The 22607-nt window shown below is 44.8% G+C and overlaps 1 protein-coding gene across 2 annotated transcripts in view; it reads right to left on the minus strand.

The window, feature by feature from the left end:
- Window positions 1-3856: 3856 nt before the first annotated feature.
- COL20A1 (collagen type XX alpha 1 chain) overlaps window positions 3857-22607 on the minus strand; it is a 537383-nt gene continuing 518632 nt past the window's right edge. For both annotated transcript variants that reach the window (XM_085619699.1, XM_085619698.1), the window contains exons 39-42: window positions 16157-16345; window positions 15583-15660; window positions 14208-14363; window positions 3857-5007 (exon numbers count right to left, since the gene is read on the minus strand). In XM_085619699.1, the coding sequence (XP_085475825.1) occupies window positions 4979-5007; window positions 14208-14363; window positions 15583-15660; window positions 16157-16345 (452 nt within the window). In that variant the 3' untranslated portion in view covers window positions 3857-4978. The remainder of the gene's footprint in view (window positions 5008-14207; window positions 14364-15582; window positions 15661-16156; window positions 16346-22607) is intronic.

Genomic DNA, 22607 nt, shown 5'->3' on the forward strand with positions numbered 1-22607 from the left:
GGGTTAATTGGGTGAACAATAATTGAAAATATGGTGGTTATTATAAAAAGGAAAGAGTGATAAAAGAGGGATACTTAAACGAAATGAGAAGTAGGTGAGAAGAGACATGGTAGGGGCATTTTGGAGAGGAATATTGAGAAAGAGCAAAAATGGAAAGCATAAGTAGATGCTGCACAGCAAGCCAAGATCAAAAATATGAAAAACATAAAGCATTTTAAATGGAGAAAAGTGGATAAAAGATGGGAAGCAAGTCGAACATATGGCAAAACAAAGAGGAGACATTGACGATTGAGAGGCAGAGTTGGAATGGAGGGTGGTCAGTGAGGAAAGACAAAAGGGCATGAAGTAGCAAAAGGAGAAAAGATGATCAGAGAAGACGCGGGGAACGCAAACCGAATTCAGAGTAGGCATTACACCTTTGTACATCCCTCCTAAACAAATCCTTCACTGTGAAATTCCTGGGTCTCAAACCTCCCCCACTCAGATCAGTGAGAAAGATAAGATTCATCTAAAAGATCACAATCTCTAGGATTTAGAGACAACCTCAGCTGTGTCTGATGCTGCCATACAGATTCCTGGAAACTCTCACACAATTAACTCCTTTATATCATGCGCACTTTGATAACCAACATGCTGAGCAATACTACAGCTTCATAAGATGATATCCATGCAGATCCATGGGATGCAGATGACCACAGCTTGATGAGGCCATTCCCATAGTGAACCCTGGAATACAATCATACACTCAACTCAAGAGATCACTGATCTGAAGATCTCTGATATACAGACCAACCCACAAGGGCATGCGTAGAAGCTCACTCCATTAGGTATTTATTAGCAGAATGTCAGTCCTCTAGAAACCCCTAGCCACCAGGTAGTCTTTTGTAGATCTGTTGGTGTCAAAGTCCTCGTCTACAGATCCAGCTCTTTGTGAAGTGAGTCAATGCCTGGCCCAACAGCAAACTCCACCCTGTGGGTCCTCATTGTTCTTGGAGGGGTTTGACCCCGAAATACTAGGAATGGACCAGGACACCAAGAGTGTGTTAATTGAGCTAGTAATTCTCAAGCCAGCAGGGCTGAATTAGATACACATCTGCCTGAAGGACGTGGATCCAGCCCTATTCAACTTTAAGAGATTCTAGGCCGATGCCCAGAGGAGCCATGTCTGTGTGTGACATGAGACTGATTGACTGATACAAAGGCAACACCAAGGTGTGTATTCCTCCATTTTAGTAGGGCTGTACACCTCTGCGCGGCAGAGAAAAAGGGGGTCATAAGATGAGAGGTTGGTGCAGGGTATAAGATATAATGAGAAGAAAATCACTTAAGATCAACTCCCTGCTGGAGGTGAGGTAATACCACCAAGCAGCAACGGCCCCTCCATTAGGGCAGAGGAGTAACGCTCCCCATGCCACCACCCGCAAATAAAACGATAATAAAACTGGTTTCTAACCTGTTTTATTTTAATCCCCCTGGACGCACCCCCAAGACTCTGACGAGGTCCAGGGGGATGACACTGTGGAGGGGGAGTGCACACTCCCGCTCCCTTGCCCTTCACTGCGCATGAGATGTTTGGCCGGATGTTTCAGGCCAGCCAAACATCTCATGCGCAGTGAAGCTTTCTCCAGCTGCATTGCTGGGGCTGGAGAAAGCAGGCACAGGCTCCCAGTCTGCCTGGGGGCGCAAAGTCAAAGCGCTCAGGCCAATCTTGACGCTGCTTTCCTGCAGCGTCATGATTGGCCGCAGTGCAATGGGAGCCTGTCCCAGAAGCAGGTTAGAGCGTGATGGAGCTGCAGGCGGAGGCGGAGGCGGCAGTGATCAGCTAAGTTTATTACTTTTATTTTTATTTTGTCCCCCGAACCTGACCCCCACTCCAGCGCTCTCCTCCGGCCCATCCGCCACTTTGGCAGGGGATGGACCGCGACTGCCACCAGGGTAGCCAAAAGGGTTTTCATGAGTTCCAGGGCCATTAAAGACTAAGAGCCTGATTTAGAGGCTGGTGGACAGGGCACTTCACTCCAAATGTGGAGGTGTCCGCTGTCTACCAATCTGACAGACTACCTGCCCTGTCAAGAGTCACACATAATTATATGTTTCAGATAGCGGTGCCCCCACAGGCTCTGCCTTTGGAAACCCTACATCCCACAAACCAGGGAGAGACACCCTCAATGTTTGATGCTATAAACATCAAATGCCCTTTTGTGCTACAACTTAACTGGAGTATGAAAATGCTCTAGAAAAGGATCAGAAGATGCACTAATCACTTATATAGACCATGAAAGAGGCCTTATCCAAAATTTATTAAAAATTACAAAAAAATGTACTACATATGTAAAAAATACATTAAGTAAATTTTTATTTATTGCCGTCAGGTTTTAGATATATTATTTAAATAAAAAATTTATCTAAATATTAACACAAGTTCTCCCCATTTAATACAAAATTCAAACCGCTTATTGTCTCATTAAAATATCTTCTTTCTTTATCTCAATTTAGACAACACGTTATTAGAATTCATGTATTATAAAAACATATTAAAAACACTTATAACAAAAAATGTTTATAACAAAAAATGGCAGAAAATATTTTGGGATTATAAGTGTTTTTAATGTGATTTCATAATACATGAATTCTAATAATGTGCTGTCTAAGTTGAGATACAATAAGAAGATGTTTCAATGAGAGAAAAAGGGGTTTGGATTTTGTATTAAATATGGAGAATTTGTGCTAATATGTAGATCAATTATATTTTGTTTTCAAACTTCTTATTATTAAATTTTCCATAAATCACAAACAATGCATCCCAACACGTCCCGCTATTTTCACCTTGCTTCTACATAGTATACAGTTACAAGGTATATTTGGGAATGATGCTGTGCTTACATATTCAATAAAAGTGAACACTCTCTCTGAAATACCAAGATAGCCAATATTTACCCAGAGCACGCCCCCCGCCCCCTCAGACTCCCTCCCATCCCCGATTAAAACTGTAGGAAAAGAAAAAAGAAAAACTAAAGGACAATATTCAAAAAGATTCACATGGTGCAGAGTACAGATTGTAACATTTGATGATCTTTTTTTAAAGAGTATGTCCTAAACCTAACAGCAATAAATAAAAATCATATGTATTTTTTACATACGTACTAACATTTCTTGTAGTTTTTAAATGTTTTTTGAATAAGGCCTCTTTCATGGTCCATATAAGTAATTAGTGCATCTTCTGATCCTTCACTATAGAATTCTCATACTCCAGTTAAGTAGTAGCACAAAAGGGAATTTGTTGTTTAAGGAAACCCTACATCGACAGCCTGGTTGAGTTGGGGCTATTGGTGTAGGTATATCAGACCGTTCACCTCATTTTGAATGGACAGTCTGATATACGTTTTTCTGTTCAGGACACCAAAGAAAAGCAATCCGAGAGGCCACTCGAGATCGCTTAAAATGGTGGGCTTTGCTGCAGCCAGGGTGGCAGGTAGTAAGACCTCCGCCATGCTGACATATGATGGGCTTCATGCCAAAATATTAATCAGGCCCTAAGTCACCTACTAGCTCTCTTCCCTTTAGGGGTCAGCAATTTCCTGATTCCATGCTTGAGTAGATCATTCAGACCACATGTTCTCTGCATTATTGTTTTTAACCTATAATGGTATAAACAAAACTGAATGTACCAAAATGGACTGAATCGAGAAATCTGAGAGTTCGGACACTTGCAATCAAGACAGAGAAGTTTAATTTTAGCATTTGATTTAGTTTTCCATTTCTTCAATGTGCATACAAATAACTCATGGTAACTGTCACTGTGTATTACTGATAGAATACAGGAGAGTCTGGTACAAATTACCTTCTCATCATAAAATAAACGACAATGTCATATTTTATTATATTTATCAAAATTCATATAATGGGGAATAAAATCCCAGTGGTGACAACCATAAAATTCTACAATCATCTATTTACAGAATAGAAAATATATGATTTCACTCAGTGCATAAATAGTTTTTTTGCCAGATATTGGTGAAAGGTGGATAAAAGAACTGAGCATGAGAGATAATACAAGTGAAGTCTGGTCATCCAATGACATCCTTTCCAGAAGACCTGTTGGTGGCCCCAAACGCAGCTTGGGGTAAAGTCCACTGGCCCTTGGGTCAATCTTCACCAGCTGAGGTCTTGCCAAGGGGAAATTCCTTCACTGGCTCAAACATTCATCATCATGCCTTCGGTGGCTCTTCCAATGACATATTGCAGCAGGAACTATTGTATGGTGACCCATTGACCTCATTAGATATCGATATTGCCTCTTTCTCTGTAAAGCCCATGGAGTGTACGATGTAACCCTGGAGTGTGGGAAATAACACTGGAACACTTCTGTGTATTGCCAATGTGACCTAACCCTGCCCTGGATCATAAGAGTTGAAAACAGGTCTTTCAGTCCATGCCAGGATGTTCCTCCACTTCTCATACGTCTTCTGCCATGTGGCTGGTGTACAACATTTAAATGGATGTGTGGCTGTGCCATTGGACAACAGGTGGGCTGAAACTTCCAACTCATGAAACAGGCTGAACATTATCAGTAGTGACATAGCAACAATTCTCAAGTGATTGCTACTTGAATGATTGCTCCTCTAGACAATGACTCTTCTCATGCACAGTCACGTAAACTCTCTTTTCTTTTTTCGCATACAACTGAATGCCGGTTACTGCTGACACAGTGGGTGGTCATCTATAGTACTCATTCTTTTGTGCCTGGGGAAGGTAGCATGGTGATGATATACTGGAGGGATCCTTTTAAAGTCCCAAGGAGTGCCTTTGCCTTACAGTTTCCCTGGACACCGTCTAGTCAGTCGCCTTTGGGCATGTTCTTCATTGATCAGGATGGTTCAATGTTAGTGATGCTTGCTTGTCTTGCATGGGTACAAATGTTGCTTCAGAGGTTACTTGGGAGCCAAGAGCTATTAGAGGCCAGTCATTGCAGAAGCACTCATGGGATGTAGTCCTCCTCTGCAGTCTCTGCAGGCAAACAAGTGATGGAAGTGTTAGCAAAGAGAAGAAACAATCACAGACACATAGCTTAATTATAGCTAATCCAATAATGTGCAACAGATAGAATGCCCCTCTACAGTATGATATGTTATGTTAACATTATTTGTAGAATGCGCATGTCAAACAAAAATGGTATCCTGAGAGTAAAGAAAGGAAGGCCAGGAGGCTGAAAAATGTAAGAAGAGGAGGTAAAACAGCGAGATTTTTTTTCTGATATTCAAGAAGGTGGTGGTGAAGTGAATATTGAGTGGTAGTTTGTTCCACACTGTTGGGGCGACCTCCTGCTTTGGATCCATAGATGTGGGATGCGTGGGCAAGGAGGAGGGATGCCATATGAAGATGTCTGTATTGAACATGAATGTGGATTTAGTTGCTGAGGTAGGAGGGGCTAATATTGTTGAGCACCTTGTACATGTAAACAAAGCAGTCTAAAGACCACACACTTGTGTACAAGGAGTCAGTGAAGTTCGTAAGAAGCCTGTGATGGAAGCACAGTGATTCAAGTCCAGAATGAGCCTGGCGACTGTGTTCCATACAACCTGTAGCCTGTTGGTGAGATAGGCCGTGATACTGAGATTTTATTTTTTGCCGTAGTCTAATCTGCTCGTGATGAGCGCTGGGATGATGGTTGTTTTTGAGAATCAAGAGGCAGCCACTTTTTTTCCTAAGTATCTTGAGAAGGCTAAAGCATCAGGCAGAGAAAGTGGTTACTTGGGTGATTATTTTGAGTTGATTCTCAACAGTGATGCCTAGGTTCCTGGTGGGTTTAGAGGGCTGGGGGTCATGGGTGTGCAGGGCCACCAAGTATCCACTAAGTATTTGTCTAGAGGGCAGTGTCCCTGCCAAAAAACAATGATTTTGGTTTTCTCACCGTTGAGCTTGAGACAGTTATTACTCATCCAGTCTGTTACTGAGTTTTTGCATTAAGTGAAGTTGGTTTGGGTGCTTAGAGTTTCATGTTAAAGAGAAAGGATCAGATGCGTATCATCAGCGTAGACTATTGTAAAGCTAAAAGTTACGATAATGGCTGGTAATGGTGCATATCTATGTTAATGAGCATGGATCACATAGAGGATCCCTGTGGTACCCCGCACAAGATTTTGACAGCATCCGAGTGGAAGGGAGGGAGAGGAACCAAGTGGGTCCATGGTGAGAGGAGGCACCAGAACCAATGAAATGCTGAGCAGGAATTGCCTGTGTCGTAGAGGCGTTTGAGCAGGATGGCGTGGGATACCTTGTCAAAAGCTGCCAATGAGTCCAACAGACTAAGCTGGCAGTGATTCCTTTATCTTTGATGAGTTATCTATCATCTGTGGTAGCTATGACGACAGCCCCAGTGCAGAAGTTAGCCCATGAAACCCGACTGAGCGACGTTGAGAAGCTATATAAGAGGTGTGTTGGTGATTAACCAGTTTATTGAGAACTTTAGCAGCATAGGGAAGAAAAGAAATAGGCCTGTAGTTGGCCTGCATCTTGGGATCAAACAATAGTTTCTTAAGAAGGGTCAGACGGTGGTATGTTTCCAGTCAATGCGGTAGGAGGCAGTAAATAGCAGGATATTGAAGGGCCGAGACAAAAGATACAATGGGGCAGGCGTCATTGGGGACATCAGATTTGACTGATAGCCTGTTCTTAGTGACAACTTCTGCTCTGAAAGGCAACAGATGAAATAGCCAACGAAAATAATGGAAAAGGAAATTAATAGACAATTGGTCAAACATAAAGAAAATAATAACTTAAAGGACAAAGCTGAGGTTGGAGTTGGGTGCCTTCATTGCAGAGACCGCCCTTGTAATGGTGTTAGATGACATAAGGAATTTATTGGATAAGGGCCATTGTGCAGGATTAGAGGCAAAGCCGATGACTAGTTTTCCTCTTTTTTTTTATCAAAACGGAGACAGACGGTTCAGATTGCCGACTACTCTTGTTAACAGAGAGATTTTGACATGTGGAGCGCCACAAGATTCTGTTCTAGGTCCCATATTATTTAATCTCTGTATTTCCGAAGTGGCAAAATTATTACAGAAGTTCGGGCTATCCCTAAAATCCTATGCGGATGATCCGCAGATAGTGGTATCAATCGCTTGGGATTTTACTTCAGCTAAATACGTCCATAACTGCATGCAAGAGGTTACGAATATCAAGAGTATTAATGCACTTAAATTAAATGGTGATAAAACTGAATTATTGTGTCCTGGTCCCTTATTTATGACAAAAGTAAATAATAGGTGGCCTGAAGATCTGGGTGCTGCATCAGAACTGGTTCCACGGCAAAAAATCAAGGAGTGCAATTGACTGTGATTTGAGCATAAACCAACAGAAATCTCTGGTATCAGCATCCAGTTTTTTTACATCTGAAATTGCTACGGAAAGCAATTCCATTATTACCAGGCATTGATTTTATCACACCTGCACTATGGTAGTGTTTTACATCTGGGTCTTCGCACTAAAACACTGGAAAGACTCCAGCGAGTGCAACATTAGGCCACAAAGCTTATAACAGAAAGGAGGAAATAAGGCTCTGCTCTGGCTGCATTATAGGGGTTACCCTTGCTACCAATAGGCCTGAGAAAACTCTATAAAACAGCCTGTTTATCACATCACGCTTTTTTCAGACAAGTCCAATTACCAACCCGGAGAAATTATAGTGGTATATTCCAAGAAGGCACTGAGATCGAGAGAAGCTTTACTCCTTACCCCTAATCAATTTAAACTATAAAGGAAGGGTTGTAGGGCATTTTCTGTCCTGAAAGCTATGCAACATTCTCCCAATTTTTCTCTGGGCTAAAAACATTCACTGGAAATGTTGTGGATTGCTGAAAATGTATCTGTTTAATATAGCCTTAGAGCCCTCCTAGTGGGCTCTAACGGCTGTTAAAGGCCTCTCGGAGCCCAAGGGGGTTTAAATCCTCTCGGGCTCCGAGCGGCCTTTGATCACAGCAGCAGCTGTGAAAGGAAAACAACATTGGAATGTTGCTCTCTGGTCTTCTACTGACCATTAGAAGCCCAGAGCACTCCATTGTCCACAATGGAGTGCACAAGATTCCAATGTTCTAATAGGGCATCATTTCACTCTCTCAGTTAAATAGTACCAGGACACAATTTTTTAGGGTATACACCTTTAATGCTTTATAAATATCCATCATCGTCATCATCATCAGATTGAGCATGTTACGGAGGACGAGTTTAAAAGGTTTAAAGCATCGAGGGGTGATTAAGAGTTAAAGCTATTGTAGAAAATCTGAATCTTATTGTGGAAAACGTGGGGTAGGTCAGTACAGAGGGCTGAGGAAGGGGTGATGGATTGTGAAGATGCTGAAGGGAGGTAATTTCCTTCACAATGGAGACGATTTATTTGGAAGAATTAGCACGTTCCTGGATATTGAAAGTTACAGTCAGTTGCCTCATTTGCCTTAACTGAGAGTGATGGCTGCGGAGGGCAAATACATGTGCATCTGTCTTGATAATTGTCTGAGCTTCTCCAGTGATGCTCATGGCGTTTAAACGGCATTTAAGCTGCCTTAGGTCTTCTGTATACCAGCTGGCATGCAGAGTGCATCAGGAGGTAAGGTGAGTTTTGACAGGAGCCAGTTTGTTGGCAGTATTAATGAGTCAAGTGGTGAATTGGTGGTGGCCAGAGTCAGGTCAGCCTCCAGGGATGGGGGATGTTTAGAGAGATGCAGTTACCAAGTGTCTATAGAGACTCTGTCTCATGGGTGAACCATGATAGGGTGAGGGGCAGGGGAGTTGGATGGAGAGAAGGGAATGTGAAAGCATGACAGGTAGTGATCAGCCCAAGGGAGAAGGGTCTCCGACCGGAGAAGGGGGGACATGTTGGAGAAAAGTGGGTCAAGCAAGTGACCATCCAGGTGTGTTGGTCCCTTTACATGTTGAGAAAGGCCCAGCATACTAAAGGTCATCGAGGAGATTAGTAGAATCCAAGTCAGATGTGTCTTCGAGATGGAAACTGAAATCCCCAAGATGATAAAGTGATGGAAGGAGAGAGCTAGGGTGAAATGATTTCTAACAAGTTGATGCTAAAGATTCACTGGGGTGATGGTAGACCAGGATCCCTCCAAAGGCAGGGAGATTAGGAAGGCTAATTTTGAAAGCAAGATTTTCAATGTGATTATTGTTTTTGGTGATGCAACTGAGAGAGGAATGGTGTAGGAGGGCCACCGCTCCATCATGTATGCAAGCTATGTCTGGCTTGAGTATTCTAAAGCCAGGAGAGAAGGCAGTGGTTAGGTCAGGAGCGAAGGTAGAGTCAAGCCAGGCGTTTGTATGAAATAGCATATTGCGGGACCTGGCATCAATTAAATCCCAGACTTCAAGGGCATGTTTGGCTAGAAAGGGGGTATTTATAAGATGCCATTTCAGGCTGGCCAAGGTAGAAGCTTTGGCAGATCGAGTAATTCTGGAAGTATTGGGAATGGGGGAGGGTGACTAAATTAGGATAAGGATGGTTCTCCTTGTTAGGAGGGGGAGAAACAAAAGGAGTTTGCAAGAGAAGCAGCAGTGAAGGCAAGTGAAAGTGTTCTCTACAAAGCAAGAGGAGGCGCTCTTTCATAATGGAGATAGTGGTCTCTGGTTGAGGTTACGTAGGAAAGTGGCAGAGTATCTGAGTCTGCTCTCAAGTGCTCCAGGTGCTGGACAAGGTCTGGGTGTGGACAGATGCAAATGGGATTGCCCAGGGCCGGCTCTAGGGCGGTGCAAATGATACCACCGCACCGGGTGATGACCTTGCATGGGGGCGCCTGTTTGCTAGTTTATATTGTGTTTAAAAGCACCCGCTGCAATGTTCCTGGCCTCCAGCAATTTTCAGTCAACAATTAAAATGTCAAGAAGGCGAGATCCGAGTTTTGTCTAATAGAAGTTTTGATTCGTGGAAGTTTTGATTCATGGTAAGGTAGCGCAGAGGGTTAATATGCCTGCTGCAAAGAACATGTACCATGCAGATCACAAAGTGAATGTAATGTAAACAGGTCAGTGGGTTACTGATTTTGTCAGAGACTTCCTTTTGTTAGTTTCAATTTACAATGAGCTATTAACTGTCATCAAAGAACTATGTGCAGACTTCAAGGTATAGATTAGAGTGTTTGTGTTTTTCCCCAGACTTTCATTATTCTAATATTGGAAAAGGGTTCATTTGGGTACACATCAGTTCTTGTTATTTAAGAGAGCCCCAATCCATTGTGTCACATTTTAAATTCAGAGTTTGTGCTTCTCCAGACCAAGCACTCTTCAACTATACTGCCGACCTGTATGGATGACAGGTGAATCCACCCCTTGTTGCCATCTGTCTTATGTAACATTTCCTATACACTGATTCACACACCTATGATTGAGGGCGACGCTACATAATTAAATAAATGCATCTGAGAGAGAGTTGTTTATGGAGACTGTTAAAGAGTGGTAAGGAGGGCAGATGTGGCGGAGGTGGACATTGGGGGACGCCAATAAACATTGTTGCACGGGGTGCCACCAGTGCTAAAGCCTTTTGCGCCTTTGGCACTCCAGCGGCACTACCGCGCTGCAGCTTCCTTTTAGGAGTCCCATGTGGTGCTTCAAAGGGCAGCAAGCCGCGGAGAAGGTACTGAGAGCCAGACTCCTAATAGCACAAGGTGGACAGCAAGACGCACAGAAAATAGGCCAAAAAAATGAAACTGAGAAAGAAATGAGCTTAAAGAACAAAGATAAAATAATGGTTAAAAAAGATCCCAGGCAGCCTCGTGGACAGAAATGTATAGAGAAAATAATAAATACAAAATAAACTAAACGAAGACAATAAAGGTCCAAAAGGTCCAGGCAATTAAACCCTTGGTTGGAGGACTGAGGCTCAGGCAGACAAGAAAAAGAGACACAAGCAAATCGCAGGAAACCGGACCAGGCAGTAGTTGGACCCAAGCAACTGTAACAGAAACAGAAAATAACTAAGATATCGAAGGAGGGGCAAACCCTTTTTAAAGGTTAAAAACGAGACCAGGTAACTTTTGGGGAGATGGTGAGAAATGTAAAAGCAAAGAATAATGCACACAAAATAAATAAATTAAGGAATACCAATACAATTTCAAGATTTGATCAATCTCTATGGTGCCGGCAATTGTATCTCCAGGCGGAGCAGTGTTCAGTCCTCACAAATTGAGAAATGTATGTGACTTCTTCAGAGAAAGCCCAGTAGTGTTTCTGAGAATATCTACCTCTTCTTCTCTCGCCATTACCTTTTCTACCATTACCTTGACACTTTTACCTTGTCTTTCATGACTTTATCTGCCCATTTTAACATTAAAGTCACACTGGCTCAACATCATCTCCCCGTAGGAATGTCTAAAGCCAATCCTAGTCCTAACCATACCTCCTTACTACAATCATAAAACTGTAGTTAGTTCAATGTTCACTAAATGATTGTGATTAAATTAATTAAATAATATACACTTACACTAGCCCTACTGTTAGTTACAACTCTCCTCGAAATAATGGTCACTGGGTAATTATTTGCATTACATTTTATTTACTTTCTTTTAATTTCATTATAGTATAATAAATATTCACTAGCCCTAATGTTTACTGTATATACTTTTTACTATTTTGACTTTACTGTATATACAAACACCATGCATATTTATATTTACACTTTAATTAATTGAAATTAAATGGCAACTGCTGAGAAGTCCCTACTCTGTTGCTTATGACAATGTAATTAAACACCTTATCAATCCAAAATATGTAAATATTTATTTTAAAGTACTATTTCCTTAGTAAAAGTTGGTTAATTTACCCTAAAATTGATACTAGGCTTAACCCTACCACTAACCAGCATTTACTTATGTATGGGAACAAAGTTAAGTTGCTTTAAATTGTATCTTGAAAGCAAGAAAATCTTACTTGAACTTTAATGATACCGTTACTAAATCTTTAACAGATACCTATACAAAACATTGGTATTTTATTTTAATTAACATAATGTAAATTAATGCGTTGTGCCCGTTCTCTAACCATAATGCCAGCCTATCCACTAACCCTAATCATCCTAATAACATTATATCAAATTATATTTAAATACGTATCATAAATTAAATTAAACTAAATAAACAATACATTATTAACATTATTTTACCCTTTTACCCTTCGGCAGGGTAATGTTGCAGAATGTAAACAAAAATGATGCAATGGTATTTTTGTGGTCATTTTTTAAGTAATTGTTAATAGAGGTAATGTTGGAGAGGTGACGGTATGTCCTCTTTTTGGGTTCTTCATAACTGCTTAGTATTTGTTTGTATAGAAACTAACACATATGGATGTATATGTATTTATTAAGGACAGTAGAGGCAAATAGAGAACGTATGTATAGAACTTGGGACTAGATGTGCAGAGCTTTTTTATGGTTGCAAGCAGGCCGAATCACAGAATCGGCCCATTTGCGAATGTAAAAATGCATTTTGGTATGTAAAAATGGCAAACTGTGATTTGACAACTTATTAACGAATTGCAATTTGGTTAGCGATTTGGTATTTGGAAGGGGCTTGTTTAGGCCATCCCTTCCAACTACCGAATTGCAGAGATATGCATTAATGTTTTGCGACCGAATTACAGTCACAAAACATACATTTTCTACCAACTACTAAAAGTTAGCGGTAACCTTTTGCAAATGGGAAGGGGTTCCCAATGGACCACTTCTCCTTTGAGAATGTGAACAAAAATATTTTTAAGAGGTGACAGTGGTTCCACGGACCACTGTCTACTCTTACAAAATTAAACTCAAACGTTTAATTTCCTATTTTTTGAACGCATTCTGCTTTCCTTAAAGAAAAGCGGGCAACTTTAAAAAAAAACAATAAAAGGTTGCTTCATTAAAAAGCAGTCACAGATATGGAAGTCTGTTGACCCCAGCAGGCCACCATCCCTTTGATGGCTATCATTCCTAATGGGTCGCAAACCCCAACCTACCTCATTAATATTCATGAGGTAGGTCGATTTTGCAACCCACTAGGAATCACAATTTAATAGATGTACGTTTTCCTAGATTAGAAATTGTGATTTCTTAATTACGATTTGATAAGAACAGCAATTTGGAAATCGTAATTCAGATTTTTGTACACATGGCCCTTACTTCTATAATTGGCACTTTAACCACTAGACCACATCTCCTCCTAAGCAAAAAAATACTTTCCCTGTTTCAACACCCACATTTTGCTCTAAGCAATAGCGCAGTCTCTTTTAGGACTGACTCAAACAACTTTAGCAGACTTGACAACTTCCAATCCCTCCCCTTCTGTCTCATCCAAACCTTTCTTACTGCTATGAAATCACAAACATCCTTCTCAAATTGTCGCCCCTTTTTTAGCCATCCAACCCAACTAGCAAGCACACAGGACCACTACTTATAAAAAAGCGCACTACTTCCCATTTACAAATCCCTTCCTATCATTCTATACCTAGTCCAAACTCCCCCTTTTCAAACCCATTCCTATCATCTATCCCTACTCCAAAATCTACTGAAATCAAGAACACAAACCTAACACAACCAATGCACAAGAAAAAAATATTATTTTTTTTACTAACTTACTAACAACTAATCTTGGTTTTCAGAGTCTTGGGTTCTGGAGTAGCCTGCTACTTGCCAAAAGAGGCGCTTAAATGCCTTGTCAGGGGTCATAAGCGCTGTATAAATACATTTACAATTACAATTTGAGAGGCTAGTGGTTGTACTAGAACATTTATGGATGGTGGGCTTTATTTACAAACATTGGTTTCTATTGCAATGCAGGGATAATGGAGCATCCTTGCATGGGAACTTAGGTGCATTTATTCATATTTTTAATGGCGATTCGAGGGTCATCACAGGGGTTGTGGTTGGCTGTTAATGACAGACAGCACCAACAAGTTAAGTTAAAAGCGTATGAAGCATGGCAGCTACCCACTCTGGGTTTCCCGGCGCTATGTCGACAGGCAAGGATGCACACTGGCCCAACTGGCTCAGAACAAAAACAAAATAAAACATTGACCTGGTGGAAAAGAATAATTATAATGAAAAAACTATTGTAAGTAAACAAACGAACCAACTTGTTTGAAATAATTTTCTACATTGAATAATGCATGCCCATTTTGATGGCCAGAATTTGGACAGTTGAAATCCAGGCCTTGCATCCTGCTGACGTCATACATACCTTCCGTCCTGGTACCTCGGCATCCCGAAGAGTCGCAGGTCCCAGGGGGGCCCAGCTCACCGCGCTGTCCTTGGGGTCCAGGAGCACCCGGAGGTCCTGGGAATCCTGAGGAGCCCTTGGGACCCTGTTTACCTTCAACTTCTTCCCCAGGAGGACCTGTGCACAAATTACAGGCAGTTTTGTGAGTGATTCACTGTATACAACCATACTCACCCAGTCTGACGTAGAGGCAGTCAGGGGTTCACATTTACACTTGCACTCTGGCTCAATCCTAAACCGAGGCACTTGCGGCCAGTGACTCAGTCTCCGAGTCAACCAGGCCCTCATCTTGCCACATGCTGTGACATCATCAACTACACATGTACATTCTCATACACTCTACGTCTCGCAAACTCACTCCTCTATCAGCCATTCAAAAACTGAAGCCCTCATTTGCACTATTACCAAATATAAATCATATTTGCTGCCTCGTGGACTCACTACAGCACAAACTCACTGTTGCAGTTTCATGATTAGATTCTCACTATCACACAGTGTATAGTTAATACCTGTACCAGCTAAGTAACCATTCACCACTAAAGGATTATTCATTCACCCTTTCATCCTGTCACTCGCTCTATGCCTGCATGAATAACTCATCCATATGTTCACCCGTTCTTTCTTCATCATCTCCCTCATCACGCAACTTTCTCTACGGGGAGTCACTCACTTATGCTTGCACTTATCCACTCCCTCCCATTGATATATCCTGGATCACAACATGCATCACTCATTCACACTTCACAGCAAGCCATTCAGAAACTCGGACATCTGCTGTGCACACCATCACCTCAGCAGCCAATCAGCCTCTGAGGCACTCACTCATCCAGTCACCCAATCACTCAGCTTCTCACTGACTCTGTCACTGACCAAATCCATCACATGCTCACTCACCATCCCTCGCATCCTCTTTTCAAGGGTTTATTGTCCATACTCATTGGAGGCACCTGCCTGGCACTCCACTTTGCTTCTCACTCAGTCACTCCTTTCTCACAATCGTGGTTATTTCCTCTCTCGCCCACAGAGTGTGATACTCAGTCAGCAATGCGCCAGGGCATCGTGTTGCTCAGGTGCATCCACTCAGAGCTCCCTCACTCCTCCTTTGTAGCTTACCTTGGATTCTTTCATCCTGCCAAGCACTCCAGCCCCTCTCCCGTTCCCTCACGCTCCCAGTATTCAGTCAGTCTCTCGGGATGGGCATTAGAACCCCTCTCCTGGTGACCCCCTCGCACACACACACACACTTGAGTCTAGAGCAGCCCGCCCCCCTTGTAAGTCAGAAAGAGTGGTTAACTAAAGGCCTGCACATGAAGTGCCCTCTTGAGGCTGCACTTACCTGCAATCCCGCCTGGGCCCTCGGTGCCCTCCACTCTCAGTCCGGGGGTGCCCTTCTCCCCCTTGATGCCAGGTCTTCCTGTGGGGAGTAACATGAAAATGACTCCTCATGATAGCGTTTCAAGTAGCACTTCTGCCGCTTCTATGCCCTATAAAAACAGATGCTGCCTGTAAACAATTTAAGGAACTAAACTTATCAAACTCAGCAGCCGGAAGGCTGTTTTTCTTGCCGGATTCTGAACTCATGACCTCTAAAAGGGAGGGGCTGGAGAAGATTTCCCACCAACCTCTGCGCTGCTCACATCCAGACATGTATTACCCACCTCAGGGGCAGATACGGAGGGAGGAGATGTGAGTGAGGAGAGAGTGAAAATATCTGCAGCTTTCTACCTGATATAAACGAAACATCTGAGGGCATCCTATTCACGTCACTATCATCGCTCAGCTACTGGAAACCTGTGGCTGTGTGCTCTAGCGCCAACATTAGCGCCAACATGTCTTCCCTAAGCGAGCTTCTGCCCTCCACTCACCTCAGCAGCTAGCTAAGGTGACAGCCAGAGAACGGTCGGATGTACCTCTTTCTCCTGGATATCCGCTCTTGCCAGGTGGGCCGGGTGTCCCATCGTCACCGACCTCGCCTCGGGCACCCGGCCGACCTCGTAGCCCTGGGCTCCCCGGTCGTCCTGGAGTCAGGTCCTCTTTCCGGACTGGGACTGGCGACTTGTTCCGTTCCTCCAGGAAGGCATCCAGCTTCAAGAGGTGAGCTGAGGGGGAAGAGGAGGAGATGAATGATTAGGCTTTGACATGAGGACGTCCAATTCAAGGCAGCAGTTGAGGGGAGGTAGACTGACGGACAGCTATACAAGGAGATATCCTGACAGGCCGGTCATCCTGAAGTATGACAGGGTGAGGCAGCAGTGCTGAAATTGAGCCGGTGGTTCCCGGTACTCAGCACCAGCACTTAATTGTCAACACTGCACTTATGACAGTTTGCCACCTGGTGGCTGTTAGACCTAGCACCATTGGCGTGGGTCCCCCTTCTATTTGTTTGCGCTATGCCTCCTCTGTTGTTGATATGTTTTTGCTGGTTTAGATGCTTTGGGCAGTTTGCCACTGCTAATCCGTGCCAAAGTGCAAGTGCTCCCTATGGCATATTGATGTTATGATTAGTGACACCATGATTGGCTTATTTGATTTACTGTCAGACCCTAGTACCGTGCACTGCCCAGGGCCTGTAAGTCAAATGCTGCTGGTGGGCTTGCAGCACTGGCTGTGCCACCCACCGGAGCAGCTTGTAAAGTGCGTCTCAGGCCTGCCATTGCAGAGCCTGTGTGCAGTCTGGTACTGCCATGTCGACTTGGCAAGTGCACCCACTTGCCAGTCCCTAAACCTTCCCTTTTCTGCATGCTAGTCACCCCTAAACTAGGCCCTAGGGCAGGGTGCATTGTATGTAAGAGGTAGGACATGCCCTGATGTGTGTGGCATGTCCTGATAGTGAATTACAGCCAATTTCGTTTTTCACTATTGCAAGGCTACCTGTCCCCTTAGGCCAGAATGGGCAGTTTGATTATAACATCTTATAATCATAACTGACCCAGGGAACGTGGTAGAAAAACGAATTTGGTATGCCTGAACTCAGAATGATAAAATACATCTCTTAGTGAAGTTGGTTTTAACATTCTGTGTTTGAAAATACCACTTTTAGAAAGTAGGTATTTTCTTGCCTAACCATCCAGCTTGCCTCTGCTAGGTTGTGTATTGCATGTCTGGTTTGTGAGTGACAGGAGGGCTTGGGCTCCAGCAGTCTGATGAGTCAGGGCTGGGCTGAATAGGACCTTGGCTGAATAGAGAGTGGGGGGGGGGGGGGGGGGGGGGGCAGAGATTTATTTTCAGAACCCCTAGCCTTCATAGAGTAGAGAGTAAGGGGAGGAGATTTCCTTTCAGCTACCTGGGCCAGGTCTGCTTTCAACAATGCTGTCTCCAACTCCTGCCATGGATCTGCACAGAACTGGTTTGGCTAGGTACAGGCACCCGCTGCCTTCAAAGGAAAAAGGATTTCCTGGTATAAATATTGTGGCCCAGACCCCAGAACTTTAGATCACTTCTGGGAATCAAGACAAACCTTTGCTGAGGAGAAGAACCAGGAAACTGAAGGAGGAGACTACCCCTATGTTGTGTGCTGTTTGAGGGTTGTCCTGCTGTGGTTGCTTCATTGCCAAAGAAAGGAGAAGGGGGCTAGGTGTGCTTTCATCATCTTGAAGAAGATCTCCAAGGGCTTGAACATTGGGCTTGCCTCCTGCCTGAAGTCTCAGGGATACCAGACTTCACCCCTAGCTCCCCCCTGAATTCCCTTGCTGGGAATTGAAGTGCCTGCTGTTGTGTTGGGCCTTCTAAGAGACTGTGTGTCGTTGGGAGCTGGAAGTGCGACTCAATGAAGAAGAAGGATGTCGCCGCCGCAGCAATTGCCGTCACATCGCCGAGGAAGCGTGCTGCCGCTGCCGGCATCGCATCACCGAAGCGCATCGCATCACCGGAGAAGAGTGCTGCCACCGCAGAGGTTGTCGTTGCATCACCGGAGAATTGTGTCGCAGTGCCTGTTGCGGCTCAGAAGTTCACTGAGTCGCCGCACCGCCGTCGGGCATGCATGCATTGCATCTACGTTGTTGCATTGTAACCAAGACGTCATTTTGTTGCATCGCACCCGAGCATCATCGCATCGGATTACAGTAAGAAACCGGCACGTCAACTCCCCACACAGTAAGGAAGCGAGCCTCAACTCCCCTACACAGCAGTAAGGAACCAACGCATCTACTCCCCTGAGTGTAAGGAATGGCGCATCACCTTCCCTGCAACCCTTTTGTTTGTTTTGCATTTCGCATCCAAGGTATTTTGAGAGTAAAGTGTCACATTTACAACCTAAAGTGAACTAAGCTATTTCCTACCATTTTAAAGTCTATTTTTGATTACAGTATTGTGGATTTTTGTCGTTTGGTCTTGTGTTAAGTCTAGTAAAGAGTACTTATTTTTCTAAACCTGTGTGGTGTCCATCTGTAGTGTTTTCACTGTATTACTGTATGTGCTCACAAATGCTTTACACACTGCATCTGAGATAAGCCTGCCTGCTTGTGCCAAGCCACCAAGGGGTGAGCAGGGGTTATTTTAGGAGTGTAGCCCCTTACCCTGACTAGACGCAAGGGTTCCTATTTGGACAAGGGTGCAAACCATTGCTAACTAGAGACCCCCAAATCTAACATTGGTGGTCAGCAGTGAGGATTTGGACACTGCATTTGTGACTCATTTAAAGTGATTGGTGTACACTACTAGTGAGTGCAGACCATAACGACATACATTTTGGTAGAGTTTTTTCCTTGGAACTTCTTTTTTATTTTTGATTCTTGAGAACTTCCAATCTCTCTTCCATGAGTAAGCCAGCATCCATTGCATCTGTAGACATTGAATTGGAAGAAGAGAGGATTGATACCTACACTGTGCCTCACCTCAAAGCTCTCTGCAAGACATGTAAAATCTCTTTGAAAGGCCTCACCAGGATGGAGGAATACCAAAAGGCGCTGAGGGTCTGGTTGGAATCTAGGAATGCCAGTGAGCATCCTGAAGAGCCTGTGTTGGAGGCAGAGAATTTAGATGGGCAGTTTGAGAGGCCATTGGGCCCAACCGGGAAGAAAGTACTTTCCAGGGCGGGCAGCAGTGTTTTTTCCAAGGGCCTTTCCCCAGGAGAGCTGGAGGACAGAGAGAGGGAGAGACTGCATAAGTTGGAACTATCCCGGCTCAAAATAGATGGTCAGAAGGACATAGAGAGCAAGAAAATAGAGCTTGGGATGGAATTCGAAATTAAGAAGTTAGCCTTAGAGGAAAAGAAAAATGCATTTTGAGCATGAGAGAGTGTTGAGGGAATTGGAACTCAAAGCCAAAAGTTTAGAGGTTTCTCCTTCTGGTGGCAGCACACCACCAGTGCCTGTAGAAGCAAGGGCCGACATCCCCAAAGAAGTAGTTAAGGATTTCCACAAAAATGAGGATATTGGTCAATGGTTTAGGGCTTATGAAGCTGCAATGTTGGCGCACCGGGTCCCTGAGAAGGTTTGGGGAGCGGGGTTATGGGACCGCTTTATTAGTGATGGTGCGGGACACCTTGTTAGATTTACCTACAGAGGAGCAGGTGTCCTATGCCCACATGAAGGGAGCCCTAATGTCCAGATATTTGACCCCAGAGTTATACAGACAAAGGTTTAGGAATTGCAAGAAACTGGAGTCTACCACATGGGTGGAATATGTGTCTTTCTTTTGCAGAGCATTGGATGGTTGGGTGAAGGTTAGCAAAGTGGATAATTTTGAGGCGCTCTATGATTTGTTTGCATGGGAGCACTTGTCCAATAATTGTTGTCCAGAGCTACTCCAGCACCTAATTGATAGTAAGCTGACTAATCCTAGGAAGCTTGCTGAGGAGGCGGACCGCTGGGTGAGCACCCGGGTCCACAAGGGTCATTCGGGAGACTTTGCCAAAGGTGGGCAGGGTCCCCAGCAGAGGAGTGGGGGGGCCAAGGGTAAACAGAGGAAGTTCCAGAAAGGGCCCAAAGTAATCCCCAAGGGAACCAAGGTAAGGGTTCCCACCCTCCCCCTGAGTAGAAGGCAGGGGCCCCGACAGATAAGCCGGTTCACAGGGGGCCCAAGACCTGTTTTAAGTGTGGTCTAGTGGGCTACTGTTCTTTTGATGCTAGATGTCCCCTATATGGGCAGACCACACCCAGTGGTGCACCGCCCCGGCAGATGGCTAGTGTAGCCCCGGGTGAGGAGATGGGTGCCCAAGGTGGGTGGGGTCCCACAGAGATGTCCCTAGTCTCTTTAGGAGACTGTGAGGTGGTCCCTAGGGCCCAGCTGCCTGATAACACTAAGAAGTACAGGCAGTGGGTGACCATCAATGGCCATAGAGTGGAGGCTCTTAGAAACACCGGAGCCAGTGTGACAGCTGTCAGTTTTCGGATGGTGTCTGAAGAGCAGGTGATCCCCAATGCATTTTACCCAGTTGTTGCCGCTGACAACACAGAGAGCCACTGCAAGGTGGCTCAGGTTCCCTTTGACAGGGGGGGTCTCAGGTACCCTTCAAGTAGCTGTGAGGCCAGCCTTGCCTGTTGACTGTCTGTTGGGTAACAATTTGGAGAGCTCTCTTTGGGCTAAGGTGGAGCGAAGTGCCCATTTGGAGATGTTGTGTTTGCCTGAGTGGGCGTGTGTGACCACTCGGTCCATGGCAGCCAGGAAGGGTGTTCAAGAGGACCTGGAGCCTGAAAGAGTGGCCCAGGTGCCTGCCTTAAAGAGAAGAGGCCAGGGCCACGGGAAACCCGCCCCAACAGTTCCCACGGTCCAGGAGGAGGCAGACCTTGAGGGGGATGCCCTGGAACCTACAGGGGAACAGGTAGCTGAACTGGGGGACCTGCCTGAGCTGACCCATTGGCAGCAGGAAGGAGGACTCTCCAGGGAAGATTTCTGTGAGGAGCAGAAAAAGTGCCCTTCTCTTGTGGGTTTGCGGTAACAGGCCACAAAACAGGCAGCAGGTGATCAGTCTGGATCACATTGGATCTACTGGGAGAATGGTCTCCAGTATAGTGAGCCTAAGGTTGCTGAGCCTGGGCCAGTCCGTGTGTTGGTGGTAACCCAGCGCTTCAGAGCCTTCCTACTGGGGCTGGCTCATGATGTGCCTTTAGCAGGACATATGGGGCAGGACAAGACCTTTGAAAGGCTTGTCACCCACTTTTATTGGCCTCAAATGCGCAAGAGTTCAGATACTCATTGCAGGACCTGCTAGACTTACTAGGCAAGTGGAAAGAGTGGTAGGAAGCACAAAGCTCCTCTCCAGCCATTCCCTGAGGTCAGCACCCCCTTTGAAAGGGTGGGCATTGACATTGCGGGGCCTCTGGATCCCAAGACAGTCATGGGCAACAGGTTCATCCTGGTCTTGGGGGACTATGCCACCCGGTATCCGGAAGCCATCCCTCTCTGGACTGTGAGGGCCCCCGTGGTGGGACGTGCATTGATGGGGATTTTCTCCCATGATGGGTTCCCCATTGAGGTGGTGTCAGACCGTGATACAAACTTCATTTCCAAGTATATGAAGTCCCTGTGGCAGGAGTGTAGGGTAACTTATAAGTTCACCACTACTTACCACCCCTAAGGTAACGGGCTGGTTGAGAATTCAACCGGACCCTCAAAGGCATGATTATGGGTCTTGAAGAACCTATGAGGCGTAAGTGGGACGTCCTCTTGCCATGCCTTCTCTTTGCTTACAGAGAAGTGCCACAGAAGTTCTTAGGGTTCAGCCCCTTTGAACTGCTGTATGGACACCCTGTAAGAGGGCCTCTGAGTTTGGTAAAGGAAGGCTGGGAGAAAGCTCCCAGGAAACCTCCCCAAGGATGTATATAGCTACATGCTGGCCTTCAGAAACCAAACCTGGCTTTTCAGGCAACTCACTCAGGTGAATCTGGAAGCCAGCAAGGAGGCGATGAAGCGGTGGTACGATCAGAATGCCACTCTGATTGAGCTTCAGCCTGGTCAGAAAGTTTGGGTCATGGCCCCCGTGGAGCCCTGTGCGCTCCAAGATAAGTGGACCGGACCATTTGAGGTGGTGGAGTGCAAAAGTGATGTCACCTACTTGGTGGACTTGCAGTCTCCAAGGAACCCTTTGCGGGTCCTACATGTCAACCACCTAAAGCCCCACTTAGAGAGGTTCGAAGTGGGCATGCTCCTAGCAAAAGATGATGCAATGGAGGAGGAGACTGAGCCTCTTCCTGACCTCCTGTCTGCAACAGAGCAAGATGGGTCAGTGGATGGTGTAAACCTCTCTTCCACCCTGACCCCTGAGCAGCAGAATGACTGTCACCATTTGTTGGGAGAGTTTCCTGATCTGTTCTCCCCGATTCCCAGTGTCACTGATTGGTGTGTCCATGATGTAGACACTGAGGACAGTCCTCCTGTTAAGCACAAAACTTACAGAGTGACTGAAAAGCTGAGAGCTTGCAT

Source organism: Triturus cristatus, chromosome 7, assembly GCF_964204655.1.
Source record: "Triturus cristatus chromosome 7, aTriCri1.1, whole genome shotgun sequence".
NCBI lineage: Eukaryota > Metazoa > Chordata > Amphibia > Caudata > Salamandridae > Triturus > Triturus cristatus.